Below are 15,673 nucleotides of genomic sequence, written 5' to 3' on the forward strand. Positions count from 1 at the left end.
ACATACCTTGAATGAGCACAACCATGAGTGATTAAGTCTGACCAAAAGTCTCTAATGAAAAAAGGAAATTTGCCTAAAAAGTTAAGAGTATAGGAGAAAAGAAAGTTAAACTCATGTCAATCCATGGAGAGGTAATAAGAGAGAAAATAGGAAAATGAAATATTTTCAACAAAATTGGCATTTGCTACTTCCGATATCGATACCTTCCAAAATATAACTCAAAATTACAAAAAATTCGTTGTTAAAAAAACAAAACTCAAAGAACTTTAATTTCATACCTATTTGATATAAAAAGATTTGTTATTGAATCTATTATAACTGTTTGATTTACATCATTTTGTAACATGACATTTGTGAACTTTAATGAGAATATGTCCTTATATATAGATTAGAATCATATGAAAGTTGCTCCTTATGAAACTAAACTTCAATATATTTCATTCAAATATAGTATTATTTCATAAAAAATAATTATTTTGAGATAACGAATCTGATATTTTTCAGACTCTGCAATTTGGCAGAATTGAGATTCTTTCTTCGTTGGCCAATATGACCATTGACTCTTATGATATTGATATCTCCCTCTAGAAAACTCAGATTGAAAATATGTTTGATAAGTTAGAAAATAGACGTATAAATATTTATTTTGACATAGAATTCTCTATATAAAGACTAGTTTTTTTATGACATAAAATGCCTAGAAAGTTGAAAATATTTGTTACCGTTTGATTCCTTCGCGTCTTTCTTTGCCTTCGAGGAGCAGAGAAAAGAGATGAGACCCAAAGAAAAAAAATTCATGATTTGGGGAGAATTTGCGAGCCCTATGATGAAAGAAAGTTTAGGGTAATCCACAGGGTCCTTTCACTAGTTTTTATTCTTGATCATTCTAATCTCAATACAGAAACAGCAAAACGAACAAGCGTCATACAGTGGGATTCACTGGAATGTTATTATGGAAGTAATCGTCTTCCTAACAGTTGAGGTTACCACCTGGACTGACGCCCAGTTGGCCACAGTACTTCTGGAACAACTCAATGCGACTAGCAGCTTTGTCGGAGGAGCCGCCACATTCATTGCTGTTGATGGCTCTGATCGTCGCTCCGAATCCTTGGCCGGACGTTATTGGGTCTTGGGCATTTTTCAGCCAGAACCATAGGGCGGTCTTGAATGACAAGACGGGATCGGTTGCCACTATCTCCGGATTTCCAAGGCCGTCGAATCCAATGCTCCTTCCGGCATCCCCGTAGTTGTAGTTCCATGTCAGTTGCAGCGGCCCACGTCCGTAGTAATGCTTGCTGGGGTTACACGGGTACTCCGCTGCTTTTCCTGCGTCGCAGTAAGGATTTTCCGGATCGAGATTTTCCTCAAGGAAGCACAGTCCTGCGCAACAAATCCAGAACAAATTAAAGGCGTCTTCTTCGACAACAGACAACATAGTCGAAACAAATACGCAGCAGAGATTAATATGTACGAAGAAACCTACTTCCAGTCTCGTGTGAGACGTGAGCGAAGAAAGCGGCGATCTCACGCTTGGAGTCGTCGACCGACCCCACAGTGCCGAAGCCGGAGTAGGCTTTGAGGGCATCTAGAAAGTTGGCCCGGGTGTAGAAGGCTCGACCGGGACAGTCACCGGTGGCTTCGTTTTTAATTCCATCGAAGAACGCCTGGGTAACGATGTCAGAGACCGACACCCCGTTGCCACCGTCGCATGGCCCCTCCCGACATCCTCTCCCGCAGTATTCACGGCCTTTCCCACAATACCCGTACTGGCTGCAGCACAAGTCCGGTGCACAGCCGCAGTCCTGTCCCAAGACGGAGTCCGGCAGGAATACCGCTAGAACTCCGGCGAGAACTATAAGCAAAAAGGTGCTACTGAGATTCACTAAGCGGGCCATGGTTAGACCAGGGGAAAGGCAAAATGCAACAGAGCCAAGTTTTAAGTTTCTTGGCATATGAGATTGTGTTGCGTTGAGGTATTTATGTCCATGAACGAGGCTGCCGTGCGAGAAACGAACGATTCACAGGCTTGAATCTTGACTAGTCGCAGGCAGTTCGTGTACGAAACGAAATGGAGAAGAAGACAGCACATTGCGGAGCCCACGTAGTCCGATCGGTGTAGACTCCGGGCCCATGCTCCCTGGCGAAGCCATTTTATGCAGTTGAATAGTTGATAGGATCACAGACTTAGACCTTGACTAGGAAGAAGCAGCCATGAACAGAAGACGTCCCCCCAGAAAGCGGCGAACCGACATGGAAAAACGCCTCGCCTGCAGACCCATAACGACAAGAAAAGGGACAATCGATATGAAATCGATCTCTTTTCGTTTTTTCCCCCTTATTACAGTGACTTTATAAAGAAAAGGTCATTGGCCACCATGGATGGCGAAAACCAGGAGTAATCTTTGTTCATCTTTCTTTTAATGTTTACCAAAATTTATCCTGGAATTATTTTTCTTCAAACATTTTTGTGGGGAGAGAATGAGTAATTTTTTATAATATACTTAAATAGAACATATACCTAAATAGATAATTAACCAAAATAAACATGGTTACTACACTTATAAGTGATTTAATGTGTAGTATTAAAATATATTAATAAAATAATTAATGAAAGACTATATTATATTAATTAATGATTATAGTTTATTAAAATTAATATAATAATTATGTATGACTAGAATAAATTAAAAAAATAAAAAAGGAAAAAAATAACAGAAACGAATATAAAAATAAATAAATTATTTTTTAATAAAAATATATATTTTAACAATAAAAATCACTAATTTAATACAGTAATAAAAAATAAAAATAAATAAATAAATAATTTTATTAATAACATAATATTTTTTTACATATTATTAATTATAGCAATGGGATAATTAAACCAAAACAATTTATCAAATGTTTACTTTAATAATATTTTAATTAAAGCTATTAAATTACTAATTTAATACAATAATTACTAAATGAATATAATGAATAAATTTTAAAAATAACAAAATATGGATTATTTTTCAAAATAAATAAAATGAAGTTATAACGTTGGTTTAATTTTTCCTAACTTAGGAAAAATTAAACCAGCGTCATCTTCCTAATGGTATCGATAATGGCAGAAGACAATGGCGGGCCAGTAGGAAACTACGATGAAGGAGGCGCTCCAACGGTACGCCAAGAGGGAGAAGAGAGGGAGGCAAAGAGGCTTTGCGACAAAGGCTTGGCCTTCCGTGCTCTACGATGGAGGCCGAGAGGGAGAAGAGAGCGGGAGAAGCAGACGGGAGGAAAAAAAATTCGTCGGGGGGAGGGAGAGACACATGCTGCGCGATCACTTCTTGTGAATGATTTACAAAATAGATATGAAATACGATTACCTGATTTTTGCCTGAGAATATTACTTGGCGTGATTCAAATGAAGACGCACTCATTCATCACTAACGTCCTAATCGAATGAACGGAATAATGCACACGTAATTCATCTTTGCTTCATTGTAGACTAACCCCCCCTTACCTTACCCAACTTCATCCTGGAGGTGCTCGGGCTATGAATTGAGATACGAGGTAAAAAAATCAATCAAGAGAAGTAAAGGAGCACAATTGAGCCTCTTTGTTAGACAAATATAAAATCAGGCATATAAAAATGGATTACACCCAATTGTAAGGTGAACCTACCAACATTCCAACTACTATATTGGAGGTGTCTTGAGCTGAGTTTGCAATCATCAAAATTCAAGTGCTTAGAGGTGTCTTGAGTCCCTTTTTTCTACCTTTGTCCGGTTTTGATGATATCAAATACAAGTGATGATGTAAATGTGATACAAAATAGGTTTGAAATTTCATATGTTCTAAAAATTAACTCCTCTTGAGTTTATGTTTCCACATTTCAATGTGTTTTTAGCTCTCTTTGCCTTTTAAAGTTTCCTTCATTTCAATTTTATTTTTAAATTCAATATTTCCTCCCCCTCAATGAGAGGATGCTCATGTTAGAATCTTCATTCTTGGTGAGCTTCAGGGTATATTATATCTTCTTACATTTTCCTTCCCCTTTTGGTATCATAAAAATTCAATGACAACAATGGCTAGCAAAGCAAGAACGAATAGAAGAAAAGGATGTATTCATTAAAGAAATTGATATGTTCAAAATACAAAACAAAATTTGATATTTCTCTTTAAGCTGTCAATACATAAAAAAATCATGATCCTAGCAAGAAGCATATCTACTCAAAGGGACTGTAGGAGGAATGCCAAATAGTGGCCAACCAATCTCTAAGCCAAGCTCCTAAAAAATGGCCCAAAATGTGTCCATGTCTCTTGTTGGACCAAGTGGTGTCTCAAGAGGGGGTAAATTGAAAAACAAAACAAAATTTAAGCTCTTATGGTGCAATGAAAAGAAAATAGATAAATTAAATTGAAGTACATGACAACTACAAAGAGACATAGATTTTTTGTTATCGATGTTCCTCTACTGGTAATCACCACCCAAGAACACTCGGGAAAGTTTCAGTAATTTGCTCAATTAGCTAAAATATACAAAGAGATTTTAACTCTCTTTAAGCCAAGTGTAATCCCCAATTACACAATTTAATCTTTCTCCAAGAGATTCAAAATAAACTAGATTTTGGCTCTAGTTGGCACTCTCTTTCTAGATCACTCAATCTATCACTAACTTAGTTTGAAATTTCATGAATTTACAAGAAAAAGAGAGACAACATGGGTAAAGAGAGAGAGAGAGAGAGAGAGAGAGAGAAATATAGTATTCATGTTAAATTTTGGAAGAGGATATATAAGGATTTTCTCTTCTCGTCTATTTATAACATAAAATAACAATAAAAGACTCTAATGTCCCTTGTCCTTTTATGCTTTTGGAAATAAGATTTTTAAGAGAAAATACTTTCTTAGAAACCTAAATAACTAAAAATTACATCCTCTAAAACCCCCCTATAGCTGGATTTTTTTACTTCAACTTGTTACAGAAAATATTAAAATAAAAAATCTTAAAATTTTCTAATACTTCGGTTTTCAATGTCATCCATGAAGCAGTGAGTTGTCAAGTTTTCAACTTCAACTTGGTCTTCTACTTCACAAAATAAGCATCTTCCATACTCCCCCTTGAAGTTTTGAAAAAAAAATGATTCTGGTCACCAATTTCATCACCTCCTGAAACATTTCAATGTAGGCTCTTCTAAATGCCTTCTTGTTCTGTACTTCTTCTACTTCTCTCTTTCAAGTCGTAGATCCATAATTACATCTTCTAACACATAAGAACCTTTTAGTTCCAACCATCAATTTATTAACTGAACCTATACCCTATAAAGTTGCTCTTACTCTTCTTTGATGGAAAGTTGCCATGGATTCAGAACGCCAAGCCCTATTAGTGAGATCTTGTCCCTCTTTGTATCCATGTAAATATTGTTGGCTTTTCATGGGCTACATCTCAAATTCAATCCTAGTGGTTATATCAAAAGATATAAAGTCTATTTAGTTGCACAAGATTCTAACGAGTTCCAAATTAATATTGATTTTGACCAATCCTTTAGTATATTGTTGAACTTGAAGTATTTGTATACATAGTGTTATCTCGTGCTATTTCTACTAACATGATCTTTAACCAATTTGTTGTTAATAACACCTTTTCAAGTGTTGAACTCAACAAAATTGCATATGTGAATCAACTATCTGGTTTCAAGAAACCAAAATTTCCAAATTTTGTTTACAAACTTCGAACAACCATTTATGGTCTTATCCCCTTGTGCACGGTTTAACTGCTTCACTTTGTTTTTACTCAAGTTTGGGTTTCTTAAAGCAAACTTGACTCTTGTTTATTCACTTCTCATTTGAAGGTACCATGTTTCTATTACTTGATGTTGACCTTATTGTTATTACTTGTTCAAATACCTTTTTATGTAGTCAATTCCCAAATCAATTAGAAAATGAATTCTCTATTAAAAGCTTAGGGATGTTTAGATTATTTTCTAAGCATACAAGTTTAGTATATTGGCATCCTCCTTAATCAACTAACATACTACTTACTCGATTTCTTTCACTAAATGTGGTATGCAATTTTCCACTCTTGTCGACAATCCTTCACCTATTAACATTAAAACAAATTCTTATAGTGTTGTCCATAAATAATGCTAAATTTTAAAAATTTATCCTTGTTGGAAGATAGGCCCAAGCCCCATACGATCAAGGAAGGACCACATATCTAAGAGTATTATAAGATGGGTCACACGACCAAGAAGGCCCAAGGGATTAGCCCAAGCACATAAGAAGTAGTACCCACCATGATAACCACAAGCCGACATCTTTATCACATAATTGGAAGATCAAGAAGGACTCACAAATGCATCTTTACCTTAGGGTCACGTCCTAGAAGAGTTCTAGTTGTAGTTATGTTTGTCTTTTATCTATATTGAGTTATATAATTATGTTAGAGTGTTAGTTGGGACAAAAGTAGTTTTATTGTAATTGGACTCTACTACCTTCCTCTATTATAAATAGAGGTTCATGTACTCTGATTATAATTAGTCAATGATAGCCAATGAAATATTTATCTTTTTCATAAATTTATCATAGTATCAGAGCAGGTTCTGTGAGTTGACTTGGTGAATCCACAAAGATAATGAGATCATTTTCTCTAAACCATAAACCCTAAGTCTAGGTTTGTATTTTTTTTTTTCAGTCTCTACACCTGTAGTTTGATTTGCTTTTTTCACCTCTATACTTAGATTTTCATATATATATATATATATTGATGGAAAGATATTTGAGTCTATTTTCTAAGGAAAAAATATTTTTTTTCCAATCGGGGTTATCTAAAAAGAGAAATCGATATTTGTATGAGTAAAGGTCAAATTGAGAAAGAGGTTCGAGCAGTAACAGAAAGCTTCAAATTCTGAGGTATTTTATATTATCAATAACAAGACTTTATATATATATTTATCTTCTGATAATTATATTTTATGAAGAGAAGTTATACCTGGATGAAATGTATTTAAGTCTAGTTTCATAAGGAGAAACTTTTATGTCAATCTGATCTATATTTAAAGATATATTTGCATTGGAAGAATCAAATGTCATAGTGGTATTTTGTTGTATTGAAAAATATGAAGTTATGCCCTATGTTTTGCGTCACTATTGGAGTTGCTATATCAGGAAAATATCTCACTTCTCCTTGGTTTAGAGCCTTATTACTACATCTATGTTATTTGGGCTTATTGATGCATCTATGATATTTGGTTCAAGATGAGATCACTACTATTACATCCTAGATTTAGGGAAAGAATTAGAAGAAGTACAAGAAAGAAGTATTTTATTCCATATGTTGTGGATAAGTTTATGTGACCAAAATATTCAAAAAAGGGGAACACAAAAGATGAAGCTTATGCATCTAAGAAAAAATATTTATATTCGATTATGATTATTTCGTGGGTCCATCTACAAGGTTTATTATTTTTGGTTTGGTGTTACATTATAGCTGCTGCTTTTATGTCTCTTTGGATGAGACATTATTATTGAAGAAGAGGTAGCCTCAGTACCTTTCTCGTACCATAATTTATTTGACTCTAAAAAATATCACGATTGGGACACCATGATAAATTTAACTCTAAAAAATATCATTGTTGGGATACCATGAGAGTCGGTGTCCGGATTGGAACGCCATTATAAATAAACCCACTACCTCTCTTGTAATGGCTTTTATTACTCCTACCACTTGAGAGTCGTTGTCCTATGGAGGGACACGGTGGTGTACACTTCAGAGCAATGCCGATAAATACACTACCTACAGAAGACGGAGTGTGCCCTACATCCAGCATTAGGATTGGATTATGGAGCAATGTCTTACTGGCTAGGAGTGATTTTTACTTTCACTTATATTATGCCAGCAGGGTCTCATGGAAAGACGCAACAGCGTGAGGGGGAGTGTTGGAAGATGAAGGCATATTGGAAGATGAACCATTTTATACAAAAAAATTCTATATATCATTAGCAGTTAGCTGGGAGTTCATGTTGCTCTCTCAGCCCCAACTTGAGGGGGTGTGTTGGAAGATAGGCCCAAACCCACACGACCAAGGAACACCCACATATCTATAAGTATTATAAGACGGGCCACACGACCCTGAAAGGCCCAAGGGATTGGCCCAAACGCATAAGAAGTAAGACCCACCTTCATTACCACAAGCTGACATCCTTATCACATAAGTTGGAAGATCAAGAATGACTCATAAAGGCATATTTATCTTATGGTCACGTCCTAAAAGAGTTGTAGTTTGAGTTATGTTTGTCTTTTATTTATATTGAGTTATTTAATTATGCTAGGACTTATCTTTAAGTGTTAGAGTTTGGGTGTTATTGGGACAAATGTAGTTTTATTATAATTGGATTCTACTACATTCCTCTATTATAATAGAGGTTCATGTACTCTAATTATAATAGGTTAATGAAGTCAATGAAGTGTTTCTCTTTTCCATAAATTCAACAATCCTAATTTTTAATTAAAAATAGACAAAGGTAGTTAGCTTTGTCTAGAAATGCTTCCTATGTTTGATGTCCACAATTATAAGTTCTTTTCTATTCAAGAATTGGTGTGACTTCCTTAGTAATTGCGTATATAGAATCTAGTAGTTAATCGACCTATTTAACTCTAACTGGGATTCCTCCTCTATTTCAACTTCCTAGTCAAACTCAAACTCTATCTAGTCAAGGTGTCACCCAACAACTCAGTTTGATCACAAACATGACACCCAACACATAGGATCTATGGGGCCAAAGTCTTATAATTTTTCAAATATCAAAGATGACAATATAGAAGATACATAACCAAGTAGCAAAAAATGAAAAAACTTGAAATCAACATCCATACCTTGAATGAGCTCATCTTGGAGTGATTAAGTCTTACCAAAAGTCTCTAATTAAAATGGAAATTTGCCTAAAAAGTTAAGATTATATGAGAAAATTAAATTAAATTCATGTCAGTCCATGGAGAGGTAATAAGAGAGAAAATAGGAAAATGAAAGATTTTCAACAAAATTGGCCTTTGCTACTTCTGATATCGATACCTTCCAAAATATAGCTCAAAATTATAAATAATTTGTTGTTAAAAAAACTAAACTCAAAGAACTTTAATTTCAAACCTATTTGATATAAAAAGATTTGTTCTTGAATCTATTATAACCGCTTGATTTGCTTCATTTTGTAACATGACCTTTGTGAACTCTAATGAGAATATGTCGTTACATATAGATTAGAATCACATGAAAGTTGCTCCTTATGAAACTAGTTTTTATTCTTGATCATTCTAATCTCAATACAGTAACAGCAAAACGAACAAGCGTCATACAGTGGGATTCACTGGAATGTTATTATGGAAGTAATCGTCTTCCTAACAGTTGAGGTTACCACCTGGACTGACGCCCAGTTGGCCACAGTACTTCTGGAACAACTCAATGCGACTAGCAGCTTTGTCGGAGGAGCCGCCGCATTCGCCGCTGTTGATGGCTCTGATCGTCGCTCCGAATCCTTGGCCGGACGTTATTGCGGCTTGGGCATTGTTCACCCAGAACCATAGGGCGGTCTTGAATGACAAGACGGGATCGGTTGCCACTATCTCCGGATTTCCAAGGCCGTCGAATCCAATGCTCCTTCCGGCTTCCCCGTAGTTGTAGTTCCATGTCAGTTGCAGAGGCCCACGTCCGTAGTAATGCTTGCTGGGGTTACACGGGTACTCCGCTGCTTTTTCTGCTTTGCAGTAAGGGTTTTCCGGATCGAGATTTTCCTCAATGAAGCACAGTCCTGCGCAGCAAGTCCAGAACAAATTAAAGGCGTCTTCTTCGACAACAGACAACATAATCGAAACAAATACGCAGCAGAGGTTAATAATATGTAAGAAGAAACCTACTTCCAGTCTCGTGTGAGACGTGAGCGAAGAAAGCGGCGATCTCACGCTTGGAGTCATCGGCCGACCCCACAGTGCCGAAGCCGGAGTAGGCTTTGAGGGCATCTAGAAAGGTGGCCCGGGTGTAGAAGGCCCGACCGGGACAGTCACCGGTGGCTTCGTTTTTAATTCCATCGAAGAACGCCTGGGTCACGATGTCAGTGACCGACACCCCGTTGCCACCGTCGCATGGCCCCTCCCGACATCCGCGCCCGCAGAAATCTGGGCCTTTCCCACAATACCCGTACTGGCTGCAGCACAAGTCCGGTGCACAGCCGCAGTCCTGCCCCTTGACGGAGTCCGGCAGGAACACCGCTAGAACTCCGGCGACAACTATAAGCAAAAAAGTGCTACTGAGATTCACTAAGCGGGCCATGGTTAGAGCAGGGGAATAGCAAAATGCAACAGAGCCAAGTTTTAAGTTTCTTGGCATATGAGATTGTGTTGCGTTGAGGTATTTATGTCCATGAACGAGGCTGCCGTGCGAGAAACGATTCACAGGCTTGAATCTTGACTAGTCGAAGGCAGTTCGTGTACGAAACGAAATGGAGAAGAAGACAGCACATTGTGGAACCCCCGGAGTCCCGTAGTCCGATCGGTCTAGACTCCGGGGCCATGCTTGCCGGCGAAGCCATTATATGCAGTAGAATAATAGATAGGATCACAGACTTGGACCTTGACTAGGAAAAAGCAGCCATGAACAGAAGACCGCGAACTGACTTGGAAAAACGCGTCGCCTCCAGACCTATAACGACATCAAGAAATGGGACAATGGATATGAAATCGATCTCTTTTCGTTTTTTTCCCCCTTACAGTGACTTTATAGAGCAGACTAGTCAAGGTCCTTGGCCACCATTGATGGCGAAAACCAGGAGTAATCTTTGTTTATCTTTCTTAATGTTTACCAAAATTTATCCTGGAATTATCTTTCTTCAAACATTTACCTTACCCAACTTCATCCTGGAGGTGCTCGGGCTATGAATTGAGATACCAGGTAAAAAAATCAATCAAGAGAAGTAAAGAAGCTCGGTGATTTTAGACCAAATGGATAGAAAATGTAATCTAATAACAATTTCTGTTCTGACTCATTCCATTGTAATCAAAAACTAGGCAAACAATCTCCTCCAATTCTCAATTACTCGTTTCCATTGTTAACACTCTCTAGCAAAATGATATTTTTATTTTTTTGGTGAGTCTGATTTCTGGTTTCTAATGATTTGATTGATCATTAAGCTTAACATTGATTGGTCATTGGGTGTCGATCGATCATCCAAAAAGAAGAAAAAATTAGGTTTTTTCCCTTTTTTTATGATAGCAAATACAGAGTGGTTTGAAATTCAATATGTTCTAAAACTAACTCCCCCTCAGTTTATGCTTCTATATTTCAATGTGTTTTTAGCTCTCTTTACCTTTTAAAGTTTCCTTCATTTCATTTTTTAAAAAAAAATCAATATTTCCTCCCCCTCAATGAGAGGATGCTTATGTTAGAATCTTCATTCTTGGTGAACTTCGGGGTATATTATATCTTCTTATATTTTCTTTCCCCTTTTGGTATCATCAAAATTCAATCACAACAATGGCTTGAAGCAAAGCAAGAACGAATAGAAGAAATTGATGTATTCATGAAAGAAATTGATATGCTCAGAATACAAAAGAAAATTTGATATTGCTCTTTAAGTTGTCAATACTTAAAAAATCATGATCCTACCTAGAAGCATATCTACTCAAAGGGACCGTCAAAGGAACACCAAATAGTGGTCAACCAATCTCTAAGCCAAGCTCCTAAAAATGGCCCTAAATGTGTCCATGTCTCCTGTTGGGCCAAGTGGCGTCTCAAGAGGGGGTGAATTGAGGCATAAAACAAAATTTAAGCTCTTATTATGCAATGAAAAGCAAATAGATAAATAAAATTGAAGTATATGACAACTACAAAGAGATACAATTTTTTTGCCCTACTGGTAATCAGCGCCCAAGAACCCTTGGAAAGTTTCAGTAATTTGCTCTATTAGCTAAAATATACAAAGAGATTTCAGTTTTCTTTATGCCAATTGTAATCCCCAATTTCACAATTTAATCTTTCCCTAAGAGATTCAAAATAAACTAGATTTTGGCTCTAGTTGGCACTCCCTTTCTAGATTCCAAGCTCTAGAATGTCAATTCTTCTAGTTTAAAGGTGCTAGATAACCTCCATCAAAGAAAGTTAAAATATAAAAGAGTAAATCAAACTTACAAGTTTCTATGAAGAAATAGCCCTTCTCTTAATGAGACCCAAGCTTCCAAACTTTTAAGCACATGAAATGAAATGTATGGAGTTTGATGGAACTTGAATGCAAAGAATGTAAAGAAAAAATTGGAAGGTTTAGGAAAATCTAGAGTTTTTCTCTTAAAAGGATAAAATTAGAATTTGAAGCATAAAAATATATTTCCAGAGGTTTGGTATGCCAATATAAGCTCACTTAAATGTCTTCTACGAATTTAAGAGCTTATTGATAAGTTTCAATCAAGGAAAAAAGTGTTGATCGATCAAGGAAAAGGTATGATCGTCAACCATGTATAACGACTATGTTTTTTAAGTTCCTCATGCATATTGATCGTTCAATGCATCAATCAACAAGTTTTCAACCTTTTAGAAAACTCATTTACCGATCAACCCATTTTGATTGATTGACCATTCTTTATGGAACTGGCTAAGCAATGTTTAATATGATTGATCATGCTACGAGGATGACCGCTAATGCTTTATAACTTTTCCTGGCAATATTCTATATAATCCATCATACTTGAACCAATGATCGACCGTGCTTTATAAGTTCTACCAGATTATTGTAATTTGAGTACAATGAGCCTCTATTTATAATAGAGGAAACAAGTACAGTCTAATTACAATTAAACTAACCTTGTCCTAGTTACACCCAAAGGCAACTATTTAATGATAAGTCCTAGAATAATTTAACAATTTAACATAAATAGAAGACTAACATAACTAAAACACTTTTAACTGAAACTCTTTTGTGAGACCTCCTTCCATGAGACTCTTCTTAGACTCCACCATATTAATTTTGGCTCTATGAGACTTCTTACTATGAGAGTCATGTAAGACTCTTCCATACCTGCTCTTCAACACTCCCCTTCATGCTGGAGTTTATAACTTCAACTTCGTAATGAAAATCATTCTTGAACTTCAATTTTCTTTTACTGAAAAAAAAAATCTTCATGGATGCAAAAACTTCATCTTTTGTGCTCCCCTTTTTTTTGAATAATTTGTTCATATAAAAATTATCACAACATGTGAAACAAAATACCTCTTTTTTGTACTTTTTCTTCTACTTCTCCCTCTCAAACTGGGGATAAAAAATACAAAGAGACCCAACTTGGATAAAACACTATATGAGAGAATAAAATCACTCTTACCTGTACGAGCAAGGTCCATACACTAGTAAAAAATGGTTATAGTTTGAAACACACTCCGCTCAATTTTAAAGGCACAACAAAGAGACTACTTGCTTTTTGAAGGTAGCTTAAACACAAATCACCTTTTGGGTGAAGAACAAAATACTTGACTCAAGCTAGATGTTAGACACACTCCTATACTTTTTAGGTAGTGGATTTGGGCATTGCATCAAACTAATAAGAACATAAGATGATAAACTGAAGAAATACTAGAGAAAAATAACTTTAAGCGGAAGGATGCGACTATGCAATACTCATACTTCCAAATTGACCTCTTTTTTTTGAAAATTAGGGGAGATTATAAGGGTAAAACTTAATAAATTTGATCAAGTATAACTTTTTTTGGGTGACCAAAATTTTTAGGAATTAACTATGTGGAGGATACATAATCAAGTAACAAAATCGCAAAACTTGAAAGCAACATCGACACAAGATATTGCATACCTTGAATGAGAAAATCATGGAGTGATTAGGTTTGACCAACACCCTTTGATTAGAAGAAAAATTTAGCTAAAAAACTTGAATTTTAGGGGAAAAAGAAATTCAATTCACATCAATAATAGGCGAGAAAATAAGAAGAAAATGAGAGATTTTTTGGAGAATTAACCTTTAATACTTCTGATATTGATATCTCCAAAAATATAGATCAAAATCACAAAAAAATTATTTTCCACGAAACTAGACTAAATGAACTTTAAATTGATGTCTAATTTGACATAAAAAGCTTCATTCTTGAATCTTTTATGACCTCTTGATTTTCTTTATTTTGTAGTTTGACCCTTACAGACTCCGAAGTGAATATCTCCTTAAATATGGATCAAATCGACTGGAAAATTTCATCCTTATAAAACTAAACTTCAATACCTTTAATCCAAGTGTAATTTTTTTCATAAAATATATTTCTTTTGAGAGAAATAATCTGATAAATTTTGAACTGTTTATCTAGCCGAATTGAGTACTCTTTCTTCTTTAGCTAGAATGACCATTGACTCTTCTGATATTAATATCTCCCTCTAGAAAAATTCAGATTGAGAATTGGTTAGATAGGTAAGAAAATAGACTTACAAATTTTTTTTTATGCATAATTTTCATATAAAGTATTGTTCTTGACGGTATAAAATGACTCAAAAGTTGAAGTTTTCTGCTGTTGCTCGAACCTCTCTTGTAGTTTGACCTTTGTAGTTTTAAATATCGATTCCTCTTTGCATAAAACTCTGATTGCCAAAATTATTTTTGCGTTAGAAAGTAGACTCTAAGATTTTTTTTCAAGTATATACTTTTTTATATTAAAAGTTTAATATGTAGATACGAATGACAAGAAAATAACGAGTACTCAGACAAGAAAGAAAGAAAAAAGAGAGAATATGAACCAAAACTACTAGAGATAATAATTTAGAAAAGAATAATAGGTTTAGAAAAGTGAAAATTCATTGACTTGTTGTAATTTAAGTACAATGAGCCTTTATTTATAATAGAGGGAACAAGTACAATCTTAAAACTATTAAACAACTGAACATAAATAGAAAAGTAATGTTAAGTTGTGGACCCTAATCAACGCCCTATGCTAAGTCAGTACGTGGATCATTAAGGGGCGGTTTGGGAATTTTACTCTTGTATCGTGGTTGCCTTAGTTTTCTCTTTATATTTGTGGTGCCGCTATTAGGTTTTTATCACCCGAGGAGCATCAGTTGCAGCCGAGGAGGTTAGAGAAAAACAACACCTATAACTGTGTGTGATTTCTCTTGTAAACTATTTGCATCTTCATAATGGATTACTACAGCATCGGAAGACAAAACATAGTCTCACCTTGAGGGGAACTTGTATAAATCTTGTTGTGTTTTTTTGTGCTTATTTTTTCATCTTTTGCAATTAGGGCATCTAATTCCTAATAAGTAATATAACTAAAACACCTTTTAACAGAAGCTTTTCTAGAAGACTTCCTTCCATGAGACTCTTCTTAAACTCCATCATATTAATTATGATTCTGTCAGACATCTTACTGTGAGAATCATGTAAGACTTTTCCATACTTGCCCTTTAACACTCCCCCTCTAGGTACAGTTTATAACTTCAGCTTACAATGAAAATGATTTTTAGTCTTCAATTTTCTTTTACTGAAAAAATTCTTCATAAATGCAAAAACTTCATCTTTATACAAAAACCATCTTTTGTGCTCCCCCTTTTTTGAATATTTTGGTGTCATAAAAATTACCACAACATCATCTGCCACATCAACCTACTTCTTTTTTTTCACTTTTTTTCATTATTGATTAAAGTTGCCTCTTTGCCAACAAAA

At 35.3% G+C, this 15,673-nt stretch overlaps 2 protein-coding genes across 2 annotated transcripts; both read right to left on the bottom strand.

Annotated features, from left to right (window-relative positions):
- Positions 1-925: 925 nt before the first annotated feature.
- On the bottom strand, positions 926-1,895 carry LOC137963681 (endochitinase EP3-like). The gene is made up of 2 exons (XM_068810842.1): positions 1,484-1,895; positions 926-1,380 (listed from the first exon to the last, which is right to left on the bottom strand). The coding sequence occupies exons 1-2, from the start codon at positions 1,893-1,895 to the stop codon at positions 971-973; spliced, it is 822 nt and encodes a 273-aa protein (XP_068666943.1). The 3' UTR covers positions 926-970.
- A 7,337-nt stretch (positions 1,896-9,232) lies between these two features.
- On the bottom strand, positions 9,233-10,343 carry LOC137963656 (endochitinase EP3-like). Its single transcript, XM_068810811.1, has 2 exons — positions 9,893-10,343; positions 9,233-9,786 (listed from the first exon to the last, which is right to left on the bottom strand). Exons 1-2 carry the CDS (start codon positions 10,302-10,304, stop codon positions 9,377-9,379), a joined length of 822 nt encoding a protein of 273 aa, XP_068666912.1. The 5' UTR covers positions 10,305-10,343; the 3' UTR covers positions 9,233-9,376.
- Between the last annotated feature and the right edge of the window lie 5,330 nt (positions 10,344-15,673).

The sequence above is a fragment of the Aristolochia californica genome, unplaced genomic scaffold (genome assembly GCF_029961685.1).
Source record: "Aristolochia californica isolate CCGP_79_NKW_82.1479 unplaced genomic scaffold, dmAriCali1.0.hap1 SCAF_4, whole genome shotgun sequence".
In the NCBI taxonomy this organism is placed as follows: Eukaryota; Viridiplantae; Streptophyta; class Magnoliopsida; order Piperales; family Aristolochiaceae; genus Aristolochia; species Aristolochia californica.

Bases quoted from the DNA above. Each gene is read 5' to 3' on its own strand.
- LOC137963681 (XM_068810842.1), bottom strand. From the start codon at position 1,895: ATGGCCCGCTTAGTGAATCTCAGTAGCACCTTTTTGCTTATAGTTCTC. The intron at 1,381-1,483 runs GTAGGTTTCTTC...TTTGTTGCGCAG, and splicing joins CGTCTCACACGAGACTGGAA to GACTGTGCTTCCTTGAGGAA.
- LOC137963656 (XM_068810811.1), bottom strand. From the start codon at position 10,304: ATGGCCCGCTTAGTGAATCTCAGTAGCACTTTTTTGCTTATAGTTGTC. The intron at 9,787-9,892 runs GTAGGTTTCTTC...CTTGCTGCGCAG, and splicing joins CGTCTCACACGAGACTGGAA to GACTGTGCTTCATTGAGGAA.